A 19,998-nucleotide genomic window follows, 5' to 3' on the forward strand; every position below is an offset into this window, starting at 1 on the left:
CAATATTTACCATTCAGCAATAGATTATTTTCTCATGCTATTTGTAGCAATCTTTTTAATAAGCAATGCAAAAAATATCTTGGGAATTTCAACTGCAAAACTGAATAAATGTTGATATTTCCTAATGTATCTGGCTTTATAGAAACTAAGAAGCCTGTAAGAAAATATTTCTCTTTTTGACTAAAGCAGAAGAGTTAGTTCATGAGGTTTTATGTGCTTTCACCCCATAAACCAGGACTTTTTTGCAGAAATTATGCCTACTTGCTGGCTAAGGCACACAGGAAAAGGTTAATATGCTGAATTTACTTGTTAATACATGAGCTATTTAGGCATAGAAGGCTAACAATGTAATCACATTAAAAATATGCAATATAGAGTATAGATGCCCGTATGTGAGTATGTGCATGTATGTTACTGTTCTGCTGAAAAGCCACGCTTTGGGTAACCAGACAACACCTTACAATCCCTCTCCTTCTGTGGAAATATGCATGCTACAACATCCCCACTCTCATTTCCAGTTTTACAACAAGGTACTGAATTAGTCCAATAAAAACGCACATACCCACAATTTAGCTTTCTACCTCATAAAACCTCTTAATTAAGAAAACGAAAACGCATTAATACTTGATAACGTACACAGCTGCAACAGTTTGCATCAAGTCTGACCTACTTCAAAATTCTGATTACTTGGCTTGACTCTTCCAGTTACAATTATGATACAGAGGCAAAACAATTCTTAACTTCAAAAGAGAAGTTGCCACAGTCAGAAAGCCATGGCATTTTGAATTTTGACCCTGCTGCCCTAACAAAGTCAGTCTTCTCAGGACTTAACATGCAAAGGAGATACCTAATAAAAGCACACAAGGGCCTAAACCCAAAGCATCTGTGCAACATGTACCTGATTCACAGAATCACAGAATGGTTGGGGTTGGAAGGGACCTCTGGAGATCATCTAGTCCAACCCACCTGCTAAAGCAGATTCACCTAGAGCAGATCACACAGGAAATTCCACTAAAAGTAAGTTGCAGCAGGGAGAATGGCATAAGAAGATCGATGAGATTTCAAGATATTAGTACAGTATGTATTGCAGCTGTAAGCCCAAGTGCCTGTGCAGGTGTACCAGAGAAGCTCACACAACCATGCAAGACTCTTCACCTTGGTGGGCAGCCTGGCACAGGGCAAAAGGCTGTCACAGCTTCTGCCAGCAGCAGCACCAGGCAAAAAAATGTCTGTGCACCTGTGGAGCAGGTTAACCTTGGGTTTGCTGCAAAGTCAGTGGAAACACAGAGGGGTGAATCTGGCCACCTGTGTACTCTCGAGCACTCACCATTTCCTCCAGCTGTTACCAGTGATATGGAAGAAATCAAGTTCAAAACTTCAAACCAAATTGAACCTGGCAAGTTTAAGGTACGAGCATGGAAATGAATCAAGCCGTTCCACTCAAACCATTCCTGGAGAAGCCCACATCTTATCCAAAAGCTTGAACACAAAAGATGTTACATCTCAGAAATTTGACCATGCTCATTCAATGCCCAAAATGTTTGAGACTCTATCACATAATAGTTAGTGATTCTGAATGTCCAAATGACATTTTTATGGGAAGTGTCATGGGCAGAGTATGCAAGCTGGCTGCATGACTGTGCCACCAAACAACACCCCAATGACATATTTCTGAAAAGTCTCTCAAAAAACACCATATTATTTTTTTTCCCTTTCTCTAAGAGAAAGGACAGGTAGCGACAAACTGTTGTTTCTGTTGTTGGTTTTGTCCTCTTCCTCTCTTGGAAGGGTTGTTTTTGGATCTAAGAAAGATACACAGGCAGCCCTAGCTCTGAAGAATTCTGCCGTCGTCACCACTAACGGTTTTCAGAGCACACTTGTAATTGCAATGAAAACTCCTATTCACACCTCTTGGAAATATTTGTTTAGGCTGTTCAGCTGTGGATGAGCAGAACCAACTGTGCACTGATGCACACCGCCCACCACTTCTCAGCCTGCTTTAAGAAATGAAAATTCCAGAATCTCTATACAAATCTGTAGATTTGGGATATACATCTGTCCCTGACTATACTGCTTAGTCTTGAGCAGCCTTCAGCCACTGACAAGCATAAAAATATTTTACAACACACAGAAGAAAGAAAAAGGAGAGGAGCAGCAGCATTTAACTGCTGCCAGACACTCTTTATGAACAGACTATGAAGAAATTGAAAGAAAAGACTGGGTAACATTTAATTTCATGAGGTATAAGAGGCACACCCAGATCACTCTAAATATAAAAATTACTCAGGCCTTGCCCATGTCCAAAAGGCAGTGGAAAGACTCAGGGTTAAACACAGAAGGTGTCAAAGGAAGTGCATCTCCAGCTTCCTACAGTACAATGGTCTCTCCTCACAGGGACACAGTGAGAGCCTGACGTGTTTTAGTCACTCATTATATATCCCACACATTCAGGTGCTTAAAGCTCATTTGGGAATCACAGTTTCTAGGGACTGCAGCCATTTGTTTATGTATCATAGTAAACATAACTTCACTTGAGTCCTCTGCTACTGCTGCTTAGGACTGACTTCAGAGACAAATTTTATCCATTTCCTAGGCTGACAGGCCCAGGTAAAGCAGAAGCCAAGACTATCAAGCCAAGATTGCTTGTTGTACTAAACTACTGCTAACACTGCAGTGCGATAGTCTCACAGTAACATTTGAGGAATGCAAGAGAAAAGCCACAGTTATGAAACATCCCATCAGATTAAATTTCGACACATCCTAACAGGATGCAGATGTAAATGCAAGACATACCCACCTAAACCATTCACAGCTCCTATTATCTAAAAAAATGGTAGAGCTTAACTCCTTCTGAAATAACTGAGCCACCCCAGCAATAAACTGTTGAGTCAGCCCCAGAGATGATGACTAAGTATCCCAAGAAAGTGATACCCACCAAATATTTAAGTTATCAACTAATTCATGAAAAGAAAAAAAAAATGAATGATACAATGCTCAGACATTCAAACCCATCTACAATTCAAACAGGATGCTAAACCAATGAATATTAATAGCTGACAGAGAACTGGTTACACTGCTGGCATTTATAGTTTTGCTGCCATTTATTGTAATAGTTTTCTATTGAAATTTAAAAAAAAAAAATTTCAAGGCTAGCAAACACGATGGACTTCCCATGACACTTCTTGCACTATCTAGATTCCCTAAAATTGAGTGTAGTTGCTGGAGTTCCTCCCTTTGTTTTGCTTATGTCTTATTCTTCCTGGGCTCTCTTCCCACGTATTCCAGGATATCAGCCACACCTTCTGACTTTCACATGACCTGAGATTTCCACCTATCCATGGGACTCCAGTGCCTGTATCAGCTCTTCCCTGTCTGTAGAGCTCCTCAAGATTAAAATTCATTAAGAAGAATAAAGTCAGGAGATTTGAAAAAAACCAACAAACGAAAACCAAAAAAACCCAACCACAGACCAGAAGTTTTTATTGATTGAAATTTCCCTGCTTCTTTTGTCAGTGGGAAAATAATAATGGCAACAAGAAAAAAATACAAACCAAAAAAAAGAAACAAAAGAGTGCTTCTGTGGCAAGTATTATTATACTCATCTCTTTTTCTCTCTTCTTATTTTGCAGAGTTTAAAACAATAATATTTTCTCTTCCTTTGTTTTTTTCCTCAAAGTGCAGCATCAGTCATTAGTTTCTTCTTTACTATCTGAATAAAAAAAAAATGAACAGATCAATAAGAAAACATGCTCCCACATGACACAGAATAACTTTTTTTTCAAATGTTTTATATTTCAAAATCAGACACAGACACCCAAGCAATAATTGAAGCATAAGACACCTTTCAGCAAATGTAGAGTAAAATAATTTTGTTTCCAAAATAGAAGTTTGAAAATGGAAATCCAAACAGAAATCTCTCTCTTCCCCTTCCCCATCTAATTCCCCTCTTCTTGCTCAAGAAGTTCTGCCTTGAAGAGAGGTGTATATGCCTCTGTAAATCTTAGAAATAGTCAGTCCTGGGTAGCCATTCAGCTCACAACAGACCATGTCAGACAGAGGACAAAACTTTGCCCTCTCTTTTATTGACCTATAAGTCCCCATTTCTAAAACCAGAAGAATCTAAGAACTAGATAGAGGACAACAGGACCCATCTTGGACAGCAACCCAGGAAAAAAAAAAAAAGAAGTTCCATTCCCATTCATCCCACAGTTCTGATCTTGCATTCAGAGGAGCTACTGCTGTCTTTGAAAACTTTCCTTATCCCTGTCTTCTCAGAAAAAAAAAAAAAAAAGGAAAAATCAGCTGGCCTTTCAGTTACCAACAACAGTCTCTCCTTTCTTGCTGCTACTTTCTACTTCCTGTCTTTCGGCAGGAGATGTCAACTCTGGCTCTGTTTGGAGGTTCTGGTATGAGCTCTGGTCTGGTGGTGTGACTGCCTTTTGTTTTCCAGTGTGTGGCACAGATGCCAGTGTTGTTCCATTGGGCACTTGAGAAAAATACGGAGAGGAGGGCAGGCGAAGCGGCTGAGTGTAGGAAACCTGCTCTGTGAAGTACTGTCCTTCTGCTGTGCTAGAAAACGGCATTCGTGAGCGCAACTGATTGGAGAACAGAGATCCTTGCATGTAGAAATCATTCCAGGGGACAGCTTGATAGGCAGTGGTGCCTCCTAAGGAAAAGGCAAGCAAGAAACAACAGAATAATGAAAATAAGGAAAGGAGGATTGAAACCATGTATACGTAAAAATGTGTATGTTGTGCTTAAGAGAGCATGCCCAGTGCAAATACAGTATGAGAGTTATGCCTTAATGGTTACTACAATAGAGCAGACATTACACACAAATGAAGGTTAACTTTCTTGTTTACATTGCAGTGTATTTATCCAGGACAGTTATTAGGAGGAAAAACTGAAAAAGTTCATAGCATTCTTATAATCTAAAAAACATGACATCACTTCAACAGAGATCCTGAGCATATGTAATGATATTAGAGACAACACCCTCCCCAATTTTGTTTCCTCCACTCCTCTAACTCCAAGTTATCCCTGCAGAGCATAAGCTGGATGCTTAATCTTCACTTTCATTTATTAAAGCTGCAATCCAGGAAGCAGGAATGGTTTTGAATTAATATCTATAATTCAATCAAAATGCTCACTTGCTTACATGCTGAAGTAAGAATTATGGGTGTGTCTACACTGACAGATTGGTTCCCCCGCCCCCCGGCCTCCACTGCACTTCTGGAAGCCCAGGCCCTGGTCGTCCACACTGCATAACAGCCATAGAATCCCTTCCTTGAACAGAAGTATGGAATAAGTGACCATCAACTCTGCTTCTGTTCCTTCGACAATCCTCCAACTTTATTAGTCCTAACAAGGCTTGCACCTTTACGCATCCCTTTATGCTTGCATGACATGCCCCAAGGCATGCAACATACACGTCTGGCATCATGCTATAAAAACATTATTTTGGTGTGCTGGGACACAGCTCCTCTGGTACTTCAAACTGAAAAAATACAGAAAATAATAGTGACACCTTATGACCAGAGAGGAGAACCAGGCCAAGTGTGCTAGGTAGCATGGGTGCTGCCAACCCTTTCTGGAGAGCATTAGCCATGAACGGTGTGAACATGCACCAGCTCACACCCATCAGCCTGTGACTCCGACTTCTTTCTCTCACAAGGTCCACAAAAAATGTACAAAACAGGAGCAACATCTGTAGTCTGGAAATTCTATTCTCTTATGTGATAAGAATAGAGATTTATTTTTTAGACTGTGAGCTCAATTTAACAAACCTGACAGCCCAAAGAAACAAACTGCAATAGTTTATCTTTTGTTTGTACTTGGGCTTGAATGACTTCAAAACATAAATCCCTGACACAAAAAAGGAGACAAACAATGCCATTTTTACCTAATTACTTGGGAGAAAATTATGCTCAAGTGCTTTAATTTAAGTGATGTTGCAAATTCATGTCAGAAGAAGAAAAAGAAAGAAGCCATATCCATACTCTGTTGGCCCAGTTTTTAACTCTCTTCTTTTGTGATGCTCTGAAATACATAACATCCTTTCAAAATGGTTTCTGCAGAAACACAGCAGGGTGAGAACCTTACTTTTCTTGCTGTCTCCAACTATTCCACTTTCTGTGGCACTTTTTTCACTTTGCACCCTTGACCCTCCCCCACATGCAGTGAATGCACATTAGCTTGCACAACAGTACGCTCTTGGAAGTTAGCTCTCCATTCCAGACAAGCTGTTGCAATACCTGATATATTCACATGGTAACACTCTCTGACATTCAGCATAGATAGTTACTTTTGATTCAAATTAATGGCTCAGCTCTTTAGAAAAACACCATACAAGAAAATTAAAATAAAAATGGGCAGTATATACACATTTGTACATGAATATGCACATCCCTTCTTTCTGTCACTGTTACTAGTAAAGCCACTGCTCATCCTGAAGGTTTTAGAGTATTGTTTAATTACTTCAAAGGAGTAGGATGCCAAAAAATTTCAGAAATTTACCCGAGTTTCCACTTGGCTGCTGTAACAAGAGCTGATCCCCTGTGTGGTTTTGTATGTAGCCTTGCGTGGCTCCTGCTGCCCCATAGGTTACAACTCCGCTGTTACCAGGCAAGGCAAGGAAAGCCGTATGGGGCTCAGTGGGTGCTGGAGGAGAGAAGCGGACACTGGAGAGCACATTGCTGGCCAGGTGACCTGGGAGATGGTGGAACTGGGAGAGCTGGTGCTGCTGGGGATATTGGGGCAGCTGGTAAATTCCACCCTGGCTGCTGTACTGACAGTACATGGTCTCCAGGTCACCTGCCGACTCCATGTGCTCAGGGTAATTGCAGGAAACTGGTGAACTCAAACTGCAGAGAGCGAGGAGAGAGGCAATTCTGAGATTAAAGTAAGGTCAACAGCCACAGCAACCTGTACAACAAACAATTGTTTTACCTTCCCCTGACAGCTCATCCAACACTGATCTGACTCCAACCCTCCCTCTCAAATGCCAGGCACAGGACAGGAGCAATAGAAACCACTTGAGCCAAGTGCTTTCACAGCAGTTTAACAATGTGCACTAGTAGGGGTTACCTTTCTTTCAGTTCTTCCCACAGAGCACACCCACCCTCTGTCAAGGATTCCTTGTCACCGTGCTTCTGAATTCACTTTCATTTGACAGGCGTGCAATTCTGAAAGCACTCCGATTAAAGGTATCACTTTCCTGATAGCAGATGCCCTGTCCCACTACGCACATTATATGATTTTTCATACTCCATTTAGAGGACGTTCTCACTCCCGCGTCTAACTTCTCATTTATACTCCCACCTATTTCCTTGTCCTATGTCCCACTCTGCACCCTCCCAAGGCTCCTCCCAAGGTTCGCTTTTTTTATCTCCTTCAAAAGACAAACTCATCTGGTCCTACCCTTGATTCTGGATGCTGTAAGTGGAGGCCTCCCTGGAGCCATTCTCCTGGCTGGACAAGCTGCATTCACTGTTGGGAGTGTCCAGCGTCAAGGGAACAATGTGACTCTGGGGGCTGAAGGACAGGCTGAGAGAAAGGCTGGCCCTGCGGATGGGCGGAGGGCTGGGAAGACTAGGGAAGCACTCCGTGGTGCTGGAACTGAAATTGAGCGGTGGTAACACCTTTGTTGGAACTGCTTCACAAGATGCCACCATTCCTGCTGCTGAAGATACTGTGAATTAAAAAAAACAAAAAAAACAAACAAAAAAAAAACCTGTCAGACTGTCACAGTATGCTGTCATACCGAAAATTAAAAGGAGCAAGCAGAGAGAATGACAACAGTGGCAGAACAAAAAAGCAAGTTGCCAGTGAAAGAGTGGAAGTCAACTGATAGGAATAAAAGTAAATAAGTATCAGCATTGCTGCTGGGAAGCCAAAGGGAGTAGTAGCAAGCTCTTTGGAACAGAGGATGATGTTCATTGGTTAAATAAAATTACCTTCATGATTTCAGTCTCTGCATACTGGATTTATTCAGCTCTCAAGAAGGCAGCCAAATGAAGCAAAGTACCTCCTGGAAAAAAGCCAGGAACAATTCCCCAGCCATCTTCCATCTCTACTGTTCACTGGGAAGAGTGTGCTGCACAGATTACTCTTTTGAAAAATTTAACTGTGGTCTGAAATTACCAAAAATGTGCCTTAAGAGACTAGGCTGTTTTTTAAACAAATTTTCAGTCCTGGTTTGGACTCTGCTGAGTCATGCCAAATTAAAAAAAAAAAAAAAGCAGAGATGTCAGCTGAAGGGCCTTGGGAAGAAGAAGCTGGAAGATGGAAAAGAAAAACAACACCATTTGGTTGCTGGAATCTTGTTTGGTGACCTGTCTCCTCAGTCACTGCTGGAAAAGGAGAGAGGAACAGCTTTCTACAGAACAGCCTCTGTGGAAAGAGGACAATATAGGAAATGAAAAGGTCAGAATCACGTATGCTGGTGATGCAGAGTAACAAGCATACACAAAAGTTCCAGCAGCTTGCACGTGGTGCAAGAAAACAAGACTCTTATTATGCCAAATAGCACATGATTTCTCTCTTGAGAAGTGTAGCCATCAGGTGTGCATGACACAAGTTGAAATGATCTTTCAAGTCTAGGCAGGCTTAACCAGCACGAGGATGAGGCAGATATGAGAACAGATCACTGACTGTTCAGGTAAAGTTGGTCTGCTCCCACACACTGTAAAGCATTCAGGGAAAGTGAGTAGCACAGGTAGTTCACAGCTGTACTTCACCCTTGTAGGCACACAGAGTAACATCAAATGCACTCCACCACGTGTAAATCAAAGGCCTTAAACAGAAAACCTAAACATGAAGCTGCCACAGCAAGCATGAGGTACCTTTAGAGAATTTTGCTAAGCATGCCCAGAGAGCTGATAAGGAGACTCCATTTCAACACTTTGCAGCACCATTTCTCAGATTCCCCAGTGTGCTGTTCAGTAGTGCCTATCTTATTGCATCTTCCCACATTCAATTTTTTTTCGGCCTCTGCAATGGAAGGAGGGAGTCCTGACATTTCACTGAAAACTTGAATAGCCCAGATTTGGGGCTTATTTAGAAAACTACAGCAAAATCTAGGATGTCATCTCTAAAGCATTCATATCCCAGGCAATTCTCAGTGGTTGATTTTCTTCTATTTGGACATGTTACTTTTCCATGTCAGGCAGCACCTATGATGTACCTGCCACATTCCTGGGTTTGGACACAGCACAGATCTAGTCCCACACAACAAAGCATGACTCAACACTTAGTTTCCTCACAAGTCAAAATGGCTTAGCCAGAAATTAAGCTGAAGATCTCTAAATTTTTTTAAAACTTCATTTGCACTGGTTTTCCTAACCATTCTGTCACAGAATGTAGCAGTTCACACAAACATTATGAAGCAGCAGCCACGTGGGGTACAACTTACCTGAAAAACAGTCTACATTCAGATAAAGCTTCAGTTCAATGACAGTAGGATAAGCCATTCTGCATATGGCATTAGTCTTGCTCAGCATGAATACAAGCACTGTTAACAACATAGCCCAAGAAATCACTTCTAAACCCACTTTCACACCTATTAAGAATTAAGTTCTGTTTTTTGAAATCTTTGCAACTCCCTGGTTCAGATAAATCTTTGTGGATAATAGCAACAGGACCCACAGGCAAGAAGATCGTGAAGAGAGCACACTTGGCCTCAGAAGGGCTGGTTCAGCCTTTTGTGAAGTTTCCTATGCTTCTCAGTCCTTTCAAAGACAGACACTGAATTTTTATCTTCTGAATAAAGTCACAAATGCAGTGAGAATAAACAATTCCCAGAGAAGTAATATCTGCTAAATCTGACAATATATTTACAGAAAATTCCAGCATCTTGTTCAGTAATGAATTCCAGCTGCTGACAAGGGATACTACTTACATTTTACAATTATGTTGCTCTTCCTTACACTGATGTAGAGATTGATACCATCAGAAGACTTTTCAGTGAACATGGGAAAGCAACAGTGGGATTTTTTTTTATCACTGCCATTATTTCTGGGTTTTCAGTCCATGAAACAATCTTGGGAATTTTTGGAGAACAATTTAGTAATTCACAGATTCAGATGTCTGAACCAGTCCTGGTGCTACGCTTGTCTTAACTCAAGAATGTCTATTCTAAGTCTTCAGTTACACAGCTGTCTTCCCCCTACTATAGCTGGTTCCTCAACATCCTAGCAGAGTTAAGAGACCCATTCTTCAACGTAAATAGCTTCCAGTGAATGGGTCTGAAATTAACAAAAATGGATGTGTACATTTCTGTTGGGATGACTGAGAGTTCAGTCTTTCATCAGTCTTGAAGGAGACTGTGGCCTACTCTAGAGAGGTGTCTGTGAACTTACAACAGGGCATAGCTTCAACTGTGAAAACATGGTTTCCAAATGTTCTAGGAAGCTGCTTTCACTGTTGTTAACAGACCAGATCACATGCACAATATTTGTTACCCGAGCGACACCTATCTGTACTGGAGCCCTTCCTCTTGACACCAACCATACATTACTTTCTTAGTCAAGCACTTATTTTGTTGACTCCAAAAGGCTTTGGCAGAAGAAGCCTGCAATGATTCAGGCAGTTAACTATGCAGTTGCTTGCAGGCTGTTTGGAGGGCTGGAGACCATGACTGTAACTGCTTAACAAGCCCAGTGCTGGGCACATTACAGCTGATGTTGTTTACAGGCTGAGCAACCAGTCTTACTTCAGATGGTCTACTTGCGAGGGCTGCGTTCTCCAGCACCAAATCAATCAGCAAAAGGTTCTATTACTATCAATCTCTACATCATACACTATCCAATCTGGTTTCTTTTAATGAAATGTCTGTGTAATTGCAGCATTTACTGGAACATTAGAGGCTATCACAAAGCTTTTCATAACTACATCCTCTTCTTGACATTATGAAGAAACACATTTCTCTTGTAAATGACATCTTGAAAGTGTACAAAATATGAATCAAACTTAGGAGAAATGACATTCTTTTTTTAATGGACTGAAGATCAGTAAACCAACTTCAGTCTCTACCTGCATTGCTTTGAGAATTGTGCCAGTCTGATCCTCTTCATGATTTTCAGTAGGCCAGAACCTACCACATGTTTACAAGGTATGATTCTTGCTTGCCATGTCAGCTACACATCACCAGCTTTAAAGTAATTTGTTCAAAAGCCAGAATTCTATAAGTGAAATCATTAGAGTCTGTCATTTATTTACTGATTTTTGACAGATCATATCCAACTTCATCCAATTGCTCCCAAGACTTTCATTACAATCCCACCTCTGCCACTGAGTAATCATCTTGCCATTTGCCTAAGAGCTACCAGCATAGGCTGAGCTCCTGACATGTGTCCTCAGTAAGACAGCCACAAGAAACAAAATATTTCCTGCAAAAGCACCAGGGGGGCAGAAAAATCTCCCAAAAAACAGAGGCACAGAAAGTAACTTTCCTTTTTTAAAGGGTCAGTGCTAAAGAAAACATAAGACAATGTTTTGAGACAATGAATCACAGATATATACCCATAAGAAATCTAAGAAAACCAAGAAAAACTTCAAGTAACTACAAGTTTTTTTAAAATCCTCCATTAATTCGAAGGGTTTTATCTGTCTAGCAAAAGTAGTAAAAAACAAATTCTAAGATCAAAGCAAGCTGAAGACTGATTTTCTGAAACAGAAAAGGCTCTTACGGCAAGTAGTGTGGCTAACAGCAAAATCAGAAGCCATAACTGCCAGCAAAGTAGAAAACATATCAAACACAGCTTGCTGGCATTTTTCATCTGCTTGTTTGGAGAACCGTACAAAACAGCAGCACAAAACAAACAAACAAAAAACACACACAACCACAAATCAGCAGACAGTCAGAACTGCTGGCTAGAGCAAGGAAAAACAATGGAAAAGGCAGCACTGAACACTCTCCAAACATGCCAGGTAACAGATCGTACTGTTCGCATGCACTTAGGTCATTTGCTTGTCCTGCTCACACTGCTACCAAGGAAAGCACCTGAACAGCCACTCCATTAGGCCATGATTTCCGGGTACAAGTGCACCATTACGGAGAGGTCACAAATTATTTTGTTAAAACCTGCCGTAAGTTGTTTTCCTCAAGGGCCACTTCTACTAAGCAATTGTTTTTGCCTTGCAAATTGATGACTTTTTTAATTTATTTGTTCCCTCTTTTATTTTGCTTCTGTTACTTTGGATTTTATCCTGTCCAAGTTTTCTCTCTTTCATTTTCCGAGATATGTTAATAAAGAAAGCAGGTGGACCCTGGTTGGCACTATTTATTGACAAGCTTTTTTCTGAACAAGGGAGGGTGAATTAAATCTAAAGTCGCAGTCTTTCACTTTTCTGCTGTTTCATTTTCTGCTCTCATTCTTGAAAAGTCTGCCTGTGCAAAGCGTGTTTCATTCCCCATGGCTGTGTTATCCTGCATCTAGTAAGGCAAAAATGCAACTGAAACTTTCCATGCAATTGAGCCCTGCAGATCTCTGCTCTATAAGGGCTCTCTACAACTGGTGACAGTCTTTCCCTCTCAGAGGGAGCACTACCTTAGGTCTGTACTCTGCCCAGGCACCGATTCTCCCATGAGTTATAGGAACATAATTTTTTAGGCTTCCACCTTCCATCAAATTTGATTAAACAAACTTGGAGGGCAGGGTGGGTTTCATAAACAAAAGAGTGTGTGGCTCATTGCACAAATCACATTCCTTCCTTCCCTCAGGAAACCAAGTTAAAAACCAATCGCCAAACCTCCCGGTTTGTGTGCATTAGCAAAGCATGCCTCTTTTCTGAAAAGTGATTTAGAAAAGGTACTTTTTTCTCCAAACAGATCTGTGTCTGGAAAGTATTTACCAGCCTTAGATGACACAAATAGATTTCATTACTTCTTGTCCAGCATGAATTAAAGAGAACAAAGGGAAGCTTGTTCCCTCACATAGATCTAGCAGAATGAAGTATATTCTCATCTTCACACATCCATAACAGAACTGCCCTTAATATTGATAACCCCATATATGTAGAATATAATGAGGAGGCAGAAATGACGGCATGAAATTCGAAGGAATGAATTACACTGGAAAGCAGGAAAATACGCACAACAGTACCACATGTCAGCGCATCTATTGCTTGGGGTATCCATCCCTAAGGAAATGGTGAAGTCCTGATCACTTTGCAAATATTTTCAAGTTGTGCCAACTTGGAAACAAACATATATCGGAAAAGATTTAGGGAACATTCCTGACTTTAGGGAATGCTCTGATACTCCACACATAAATACACTATTGCACAAATCCTTTGTCTTTGGTTGGCATTAATGTCTAAATGCAGCTCACGTAGAAAACTGGTCAAACAGCACACCCCACTGACATTCCATAATACTACAGCAATAACTAAATTAAGCCATAATGCTTAAGAACTCAGCTAGTCTCACTCCCTGAAGGTCTTGCACAAAATGTAAAATTGCTGTGGCTGGAGAAGTCAAGGAACCTCATTTGGAGATTTAAAGGTATGGAGTACCTAAGGAAGACTGCAATCCCAACAGTTTATGAAATACAGCTTCCTCACACAGCTCACTTGATTACAGGCTGTAGCCAGAATGTTACAGTCTAAACCAGAATACAGGATGTGTGTATCTGCTATGAAGAGCATAATAACCAGGATAATACTTTCATCATCATTCAGAGAAGCAATATCAGTATCAAACAGCTATTACAGAAGAATGCCCCAAACACGTATCCTTACAAAGTCATATTCAGAATTCCTTGCTAGCTTGTGCCAGGACATGAATAAGGACTGCAAATTTGGCTCTAGCGTTAGCGTAAAGGCACCACTGTGCTGCTACACAGCTGGCGGACACTCAATTAGCAGACAGCTGTTAAACCAGGTGTCACTTTTTGGACTAATGGTGTAGGGCTCTCAAAGGACCTTCCCTAAAGTGTTGGTGACCTATCAGCACCACCACCTAATGCTTCAGCTATGCAAAATACTTGTGCCGATAGGGGTCTCACCTGAGGAGGAGGCAGTACAGGACGGTACAGGATGTCCACTGAGCAGGCGGGAGTAGTTCCCAGCTGTAGCATCTATACTCAACGTGGAAGACTGGTCATGAGTAATGTCAGGCAATGGAGGCATGGGAAGAAGCGGTGCCCTGGAGATACACATAAAGGCTATGAGCATGGACAAGAGGAGAAGACATTATGACAAAGTATACATTCTTCTAAGTATCCTATAATGGGCAAATCCTAGATTACTAGCAGGTGGAAAAGGAAAGTGCTGGCTGACTTATGAGTGCAAGTAGGAACAGCGCAAGGGATGCTGTATCCACAGTATTTGGGAAAGCAGCCCCAGGTCACTAGTATGGAAAGGACAGGCAACAGGGACAGTGCAATGAAATCAGTCAGGTGGTCTCCAACCTTTCACTTAATTTTTCTCTTTTCATTCTGTTTTCTTCACAGGAAGACTCTTGCTCCAAACCGCCATAAACACCTCCCTCCAGAGACTTATTTCTTCCCTCCTTCCGTCACTCCTCCTTGAAAGGCCATCTCTCCTCTCACATACTCCCTTCCCCACCCCCCCAATAAATGTTCCCTGCTCACCTATGAAAGTTGGTAGCTTGTATTTCTTCAAAGAAGCCCATGACTTTCTAAGACTGATCTAAACAAGCAGCATTTCCATAACCAAGTGAAAAATCCATGGACATGGAAAGCGATGGTGGGAGAAGGAGTGGGATAAAAGAATTCCCAAGTGCACACAAAGCACCGGGCCAATGCATTCACAGAAACTAAAGATGAAGGGGTCATTCCACAGACCTATTCTATCTCATCCCCTGCTCTCTACATGACTTCAGCAAGAGAGATTTCAACAGTTTTATTTCAAAATAGTGATACAGGTTAATCAAAAGTCCACTTAAGAGGGCCCACTACAATTTGCTCAGAAATCTGTCAGGCTGGAGAATACAGAGGACAAGCTACTGAGGTACAACTCAACAGCTCTCCACACATTAAACGTAAAGAGGAAATGGCAAAGATTTAATGCATTCATCTGGACAAATGAAAAAACAAAGTCCCTCACCCATAATCATCTGATCCAAAAGGGACTGACAGAGCTGATGACGTTGGACATTTTTTGTTGACTTTCACACCCAACTTCTCTGATTTTCGCCACTTTGCCCTGCGATTCTGAAACCAGACCTGATAAATGGAAATAAAGGATACATTCAGAGGGGAAACCATCTACACATGGAGACACGGGTAATGAATCAGCAATTACTGCCTCCACACACCACCAGGTGAGGCCAGAAACCTTTCTTCCAGAAAAAAGACCCTCATTAAATGTTTCTTCCAAAGAATCTGCAAGATTCATTGCAATCAGAATGAGAACAGCAGAAAGATATCCCCAAACACCAGTTCTCTTTGCTGACCACGATCTGCAAGATATAGAGATTAACCCAGACCTCTTTAGCCCCTTTATCTTCCCATTACGCGTCTGATCTTAGGGCATAGGAAGAGATGAAGTACGTAAGTGCAGGCTCCACTGCTGTTTTGGGCAGGGTAGCTGGTTGTGCTGTGTCCATTCCTGTGAGCTCTCTTCCTTATCTTGTCACCAGTGGCAGGTGCAGTCTCTCGCCCGTTACTTATGAGCTTCTCTTTCCTTCCTACCCAGGCTCCTCCTCCCTACCCTGGTCCCTCTCCCTGTCAATTTTCTGCACAGAACCCACAGCCAGCACCATTACCCACACAGGCGTTACCATGATACGCTGTGGTGTTACACCAACCACAGCAGCAATCTCCTTCCTCTTCTCATTGTCGGGGTAGTGGTCTTCTTGGAACATCTTCTCCAACTCTTCTAGCTGCTCTAGAGATGATGCATTGTTCAAAGAAAGACGGGGAGTATTTGATAAGAAAATAAAATTAAAAACACACATATGAAGAAATAATACAGGGGAACACAAAACAGAACATTTCTACTATACCTAGAAATACACAAACAACATGAAAGACTTTTTTAAAAGTAAATCACAAAAATAACCAAAATTCTTCTTCCACAGTAAAACAAAAAGATTCGCTAGCAATATTTCAAATATAAGGCACTCAGCAACCTTTAAATGAAGAAGTTTCACACTTCTAATAGTGTAGAATGCACTGAAACGCCAGTTAGAGCAGATCAGCACCTCCATGCTGTTCCTGCAGTATGGTGAAGGAAACACCAGCGCTATTGGCACTAGAAGTGTCGCTGTCTGCCAGTGGGTTCCCCATTATTTACCTGCACTATAGAAGGTGCGTGACTTCTTCCTGACTGGTGGTAGAATTTCTGGATTCTCAAGTAACTCTTTTTTTCCCTTGGCCCCATCATAGCTAATTCCAGATTCCAGGAGAGAAGACATCTTGTAGGATTGCTGAGCTGCAGCGTTGGCTGAAGCACATTGGGATGATCTGTGAGTAGCTGGGCCAAAGACATGTTGCCTAGAGAGGTCTCCAGGGATTCCACTAGATGCTTTCTCAGGACATATTCCACTTCTGCCATTACTTTTTTTCTTCTGTGCCTCCTTTTCAATCCCATCAGAGTAATAGCTCTCACACTGTTCATGTAACCCTGACCGACTTGTGGACTCCTGTGCAAATTCAACCCCAGAAAGTGGGAGCACAGCCTTCACATCACTGAGGAAATTGGGCAGCCTCCCACACACGGAAGCAAGGTCAAGCTGGCTGTCAAGGGCAGCTGAACCTTGGGAAGTTGACCCAGTTGCCTGCAGGGTGCAATATCTTCCATCTTCTTCCACCAAAGCTGTGCTTTGGAATGCAGACAGCACACTGCTCCCTGTACCGTGCCCACCGACAGCATCAGAATCTACTGCGAAGTGCTCAGTATTCAGCGATGTATCCTCCTTCTTGTCCTTGAGCTCTACAAGGAAAACATGAAAAACAACACACACACCCCCAACCCTACGTGCACATTGTCTAAGCCAGAAGTGCCTGGATGGCACAAGAAAGAGGGTGTGCCTGGACAGGAAGTTTCTGTTACAGGAGGGAAAAAACACTACGCAATGAAACCCAACAGTGGAAAGAACTACAGAGTTCAACACAAAGACCATCACTGGGCAGAGCGCTGCTAGGAAAGCAACAGCAAAGAATGCGATATGGTCAGTATGGAGATGTTCAAATGTCTGAGACAAGAAAAGTCTCATTTTGAGAGTGAAGATGCCTGCAAAAACAACCAACTGTAAACTTCAGGAAGAATTAATTTCAGATACAGAGAATAAAGAGACAGTTGTGTATTACAAATATAGCAGTGGGAAAGCAGCAGTGGGGATAACAGAGATCCTTGGAATAAGGAACAGAACAAAAACCAGTGACATCAAGACACTAAGTGTTACCTCATTAAAATGAGTAAAAGAAAAATACAAGGAAAATTCTGATCTACTGTGTCAGCAGTGATTATCTGACAAATGACATCACTTTTTGATTTATAGACGTTTCTGTTTCTATCATATTCGAGCTGACCAAGCAAAAAAAAAATTGTACAAACTTCAAACAACTGCCTTAAATTAGTTTTCTGCAGCTTCAGCCACAACACTTATGAATAACAGACTTAGGAGATAGGTAATGAAATAGCTGGTTGAGGACAAAAATGGGTTAAGAAGTCTGATCAAGTTTAACAACAAGCACAAACTACATTACACTAAGAGAAACTGAATAGCAGAAGACGGGTCAGAAAGAACACAGCAAGAGAAATAATTAAAGTAGGCAACAGAATAATAAAGCGGCATTATACTTTGCCAGATGAGATATGCATTTCCAAAACAGAAAAACTCACTGATTGTCTTGAATGTGTGATTGTGTGTGATGTCTGCTACTGACAAAACAAAACAAAATAGAAGATTGGAAACAAACAAACAAACAAAAAACTCGAACCAAACCAAAACTGACTATTTCTTAAGAATAGAAAGCAGACTAATGAAACCAAAACCATATCTCTGACTCTGTCTGGAAAAAGGAAAGTTTGAGCAGACTGCTGGTAGCATTTCATTTGCATGTGCCTACAGAGAAATGGGGGTGCTTAATTTGGGGGAAAAAAAAAGATATAAAATAATTTAATATCACTCTGTCCTACTTTTGCTATATATTAGTGCAATGCCAAAAATAAAGGATTTGTTTTCTGCCTCAGTGTTTCTTCCTTAAACAATTGTTAATCAAGAAGGAGCCTCACACCACCATTTAGATGGGAGAATTTTCGTGGAAGTACAAGGGGACGCCAGGCTGCTTCCAAGACCTTCTAATTTGCTTTTTACAGGATTAAGAGAACCAAATTAGTTGCAAAGGAAAGAGACAGAAGCAGGAAGCTGTGCAACTATAATAATAATATGATCTTGTTAAGAAGCAACAGTTTCCACTGCTGTTAAATGAGATGAAATATCCTGATAGGGAGGGTCAGGAACTGAGCAAGGCAGAAGCTGACTCTGTTCTATATAATTCCTTCTTGCACCTTCCTCCTCGCTGACTCTGAGCTCTTCTTGCTCATTATGTGAAAAAGCTAATATTTTCATGTGTCATTCACTCTATCTGCAGAGAACGAGATTGACACCTGGGAGTTTTATATCATTTATAGGCTTATTCCTCCAAGAAAAAGTAATTTGCTGTCTCTATTTCTAAAACATACAACTTGGGATTGCCAAAGAAAAGACCCAAAATGAAAATAAAGTTAGGAGAGAAAGATAGGTCTTCGTAGTAATGACCAGGGAGTTGCAAACCCACTCCTTTCTCCCATTGTTCATATAACAAAGGACCAACCGAGCATTACTTTATCCCACTTTTAGATAAAATAACCTTAAATAGAAAGGATATTAACTGACTGGGAACATCATACACAGAGAGTTAGTCTGGAACACCCAGGCAAGCAGCAAAGTCCTCTTTTTCTTTTCCTCACATCCACCTCCTTAGACATTTTTTGGAACAAGGTAACCACTTGCACAGTGGCAGCAAGATTTTTAAGGTTGTTCTGAGCATTTGGTACAAAGCAACCTGAACACGCGCACAGGGAGAAACATCAGCTTCACAGGTCCACCCATGCAAGCTCAGAAAAGGAGGAAAACCAGACAGTGGGTGAAGGTGGCTAAGTGCCAGCAGCCTAGAAACCCAGAGGCAGCATGGACCCCTCAGCGTGACACAAAGGGAAGCCCACCTGCCACCAACCCTCATGCCAGCTGGCCAGGCACTTTCACAATCCAGGTGATGTGAGGGCCACGCAGGCACTGAGCCAAGCCCATTGCCCCAAAACCTGCCAAGACACCTCGGGCAAAACAGTGGGTTCCCCCCAGTCCCAAGGCACCGCCGGGCCACCTGCCCAAAGCAACGAGGGAGACAAGGTCTGATGGCTGCCACAGCTCGCAGGGCAGACCTGCCGCACAGGTCGGGGCGACCAGGGTCGTTATCCTCCACCGGGGCTGCTCATTAGGCTCATTGCCGGGTGCCTCCTCCCCGGTCATTAATGAGAGCCGACGCTCCGGCCCCGCGGCCCTTACCCAGCGCTTCGGGCGCCCGCTTCTCCTCCGCGCCCGCCCCGTCCATGCCGGCTCGGCGGCGGCGCGTCCGACCCGGCCGGGTTAATGTCCCGCCCGGCGGCGAACCCAGTGCGGGCTGCAGGCGCGGCCGGCTCATCAAGGACACCTGGGCCGCCAGCGAACCCCGGGGTAGAGCGAGGCCGAGGCTGCCTGACCAACTTACCTACCCCGGCCGCCCGGGCAGGCGGGGAGCGGCAGAGACGGGCTCCTCCAGCAGCCGCAGGTAGCGGGCCCGCAGCCCCGGGAGCCCCGCAGCCGTGGCGGAGCCGGGACGGTGACCGGTGGGGTCCCGCCGCCCAGGTTCCCTCTGCCCCCTCAGGGGTCCCGGCGGGGGACAGCTATCTTCCGCGGGGCGTGGGGGCGCCTTTCCTGCCCCGCAACGCGGGTGTGGGAGGCCAGAGAGCCGGTCTCTGAGGGGGGATAAATCTGGCCCCTGCCGTGGG

At 42.6% G+C, this 19,998-nt stretch overlaps 1 protein-coding gene across 1 annotated transcript; it reads right to left on the reverse strand.

The window, feature by feature from the left end:
- Positions 1 to 3,683: 3,683 nt before the first annotated feature.
- NOBOX (NOBOX oogenesis homeobox) lies at positions 3,684 to 19,652 on the reverse strand. The gene is made up of 9 exons (XM_065634336.1): positions 19,517 to 19,652; positions 16,261 to 16,845; positions 15,746 to 15,852; positions 15,070 to 15,188; positions 14,007 to 14,146; positions 7,420 to 7,690; positions 6,517 to 6,863; positions 4,319 to 4,666; positions 3,684 to 3,709 (listed from the first exon to the last, which is right to left on the reverse strand). The coding sequence occupies exons 1-9, from the start codon at positions 19,650 to 19,652 to the stop codon at positions 3,684 to 3,686; spliced, it is 2,079 nt and encodes a 692-aa protein (XP_065490408.1).
- Between the last annotated feature and the right edge of the window lie 346 nt (positions 19,653 to 19,998).

Source organism: Caloenas nicobarica, chromosome 1 (assembly GCF_036013445.1).
Source record: "Caloenas nicobarica isolate bCalNic1 chromosome 1, bCalNic1.hap1, whole genome shotgun sequence".
Lineage (NCBI taxonomy): Eukaryota > Metazoa > Chordata > Aves > Columbiformes > Columbidae > Caloenas > Caloenas nicobarica.

Excerpts from the sequence above, each read along its gene's own strand:
- NOBOX (XM_065634336.1), bottom strand. The coding sequence starts at position 19,652 with ATGAGCCGGCCGCGCCTGCAGCCCGCACTGGGTTCGCCGCCGGGCGGG. Across the intron at positions 7,691-14,006 it reads CTGTACTGCCTCCTCCTCAG|TATCTTCAGCAGCAGGAATG; the intron begins GTGAGACCCCTA and ends TTTAATTCACAG. Across the intron at positions 6,864-7,419 it reads TACAGCATCCAGAATCAAGG|TTTGAGTTCACCAGTTTCCT; the intron begins GTAGGACCAGAT and ends CGCTCTCTGCAG.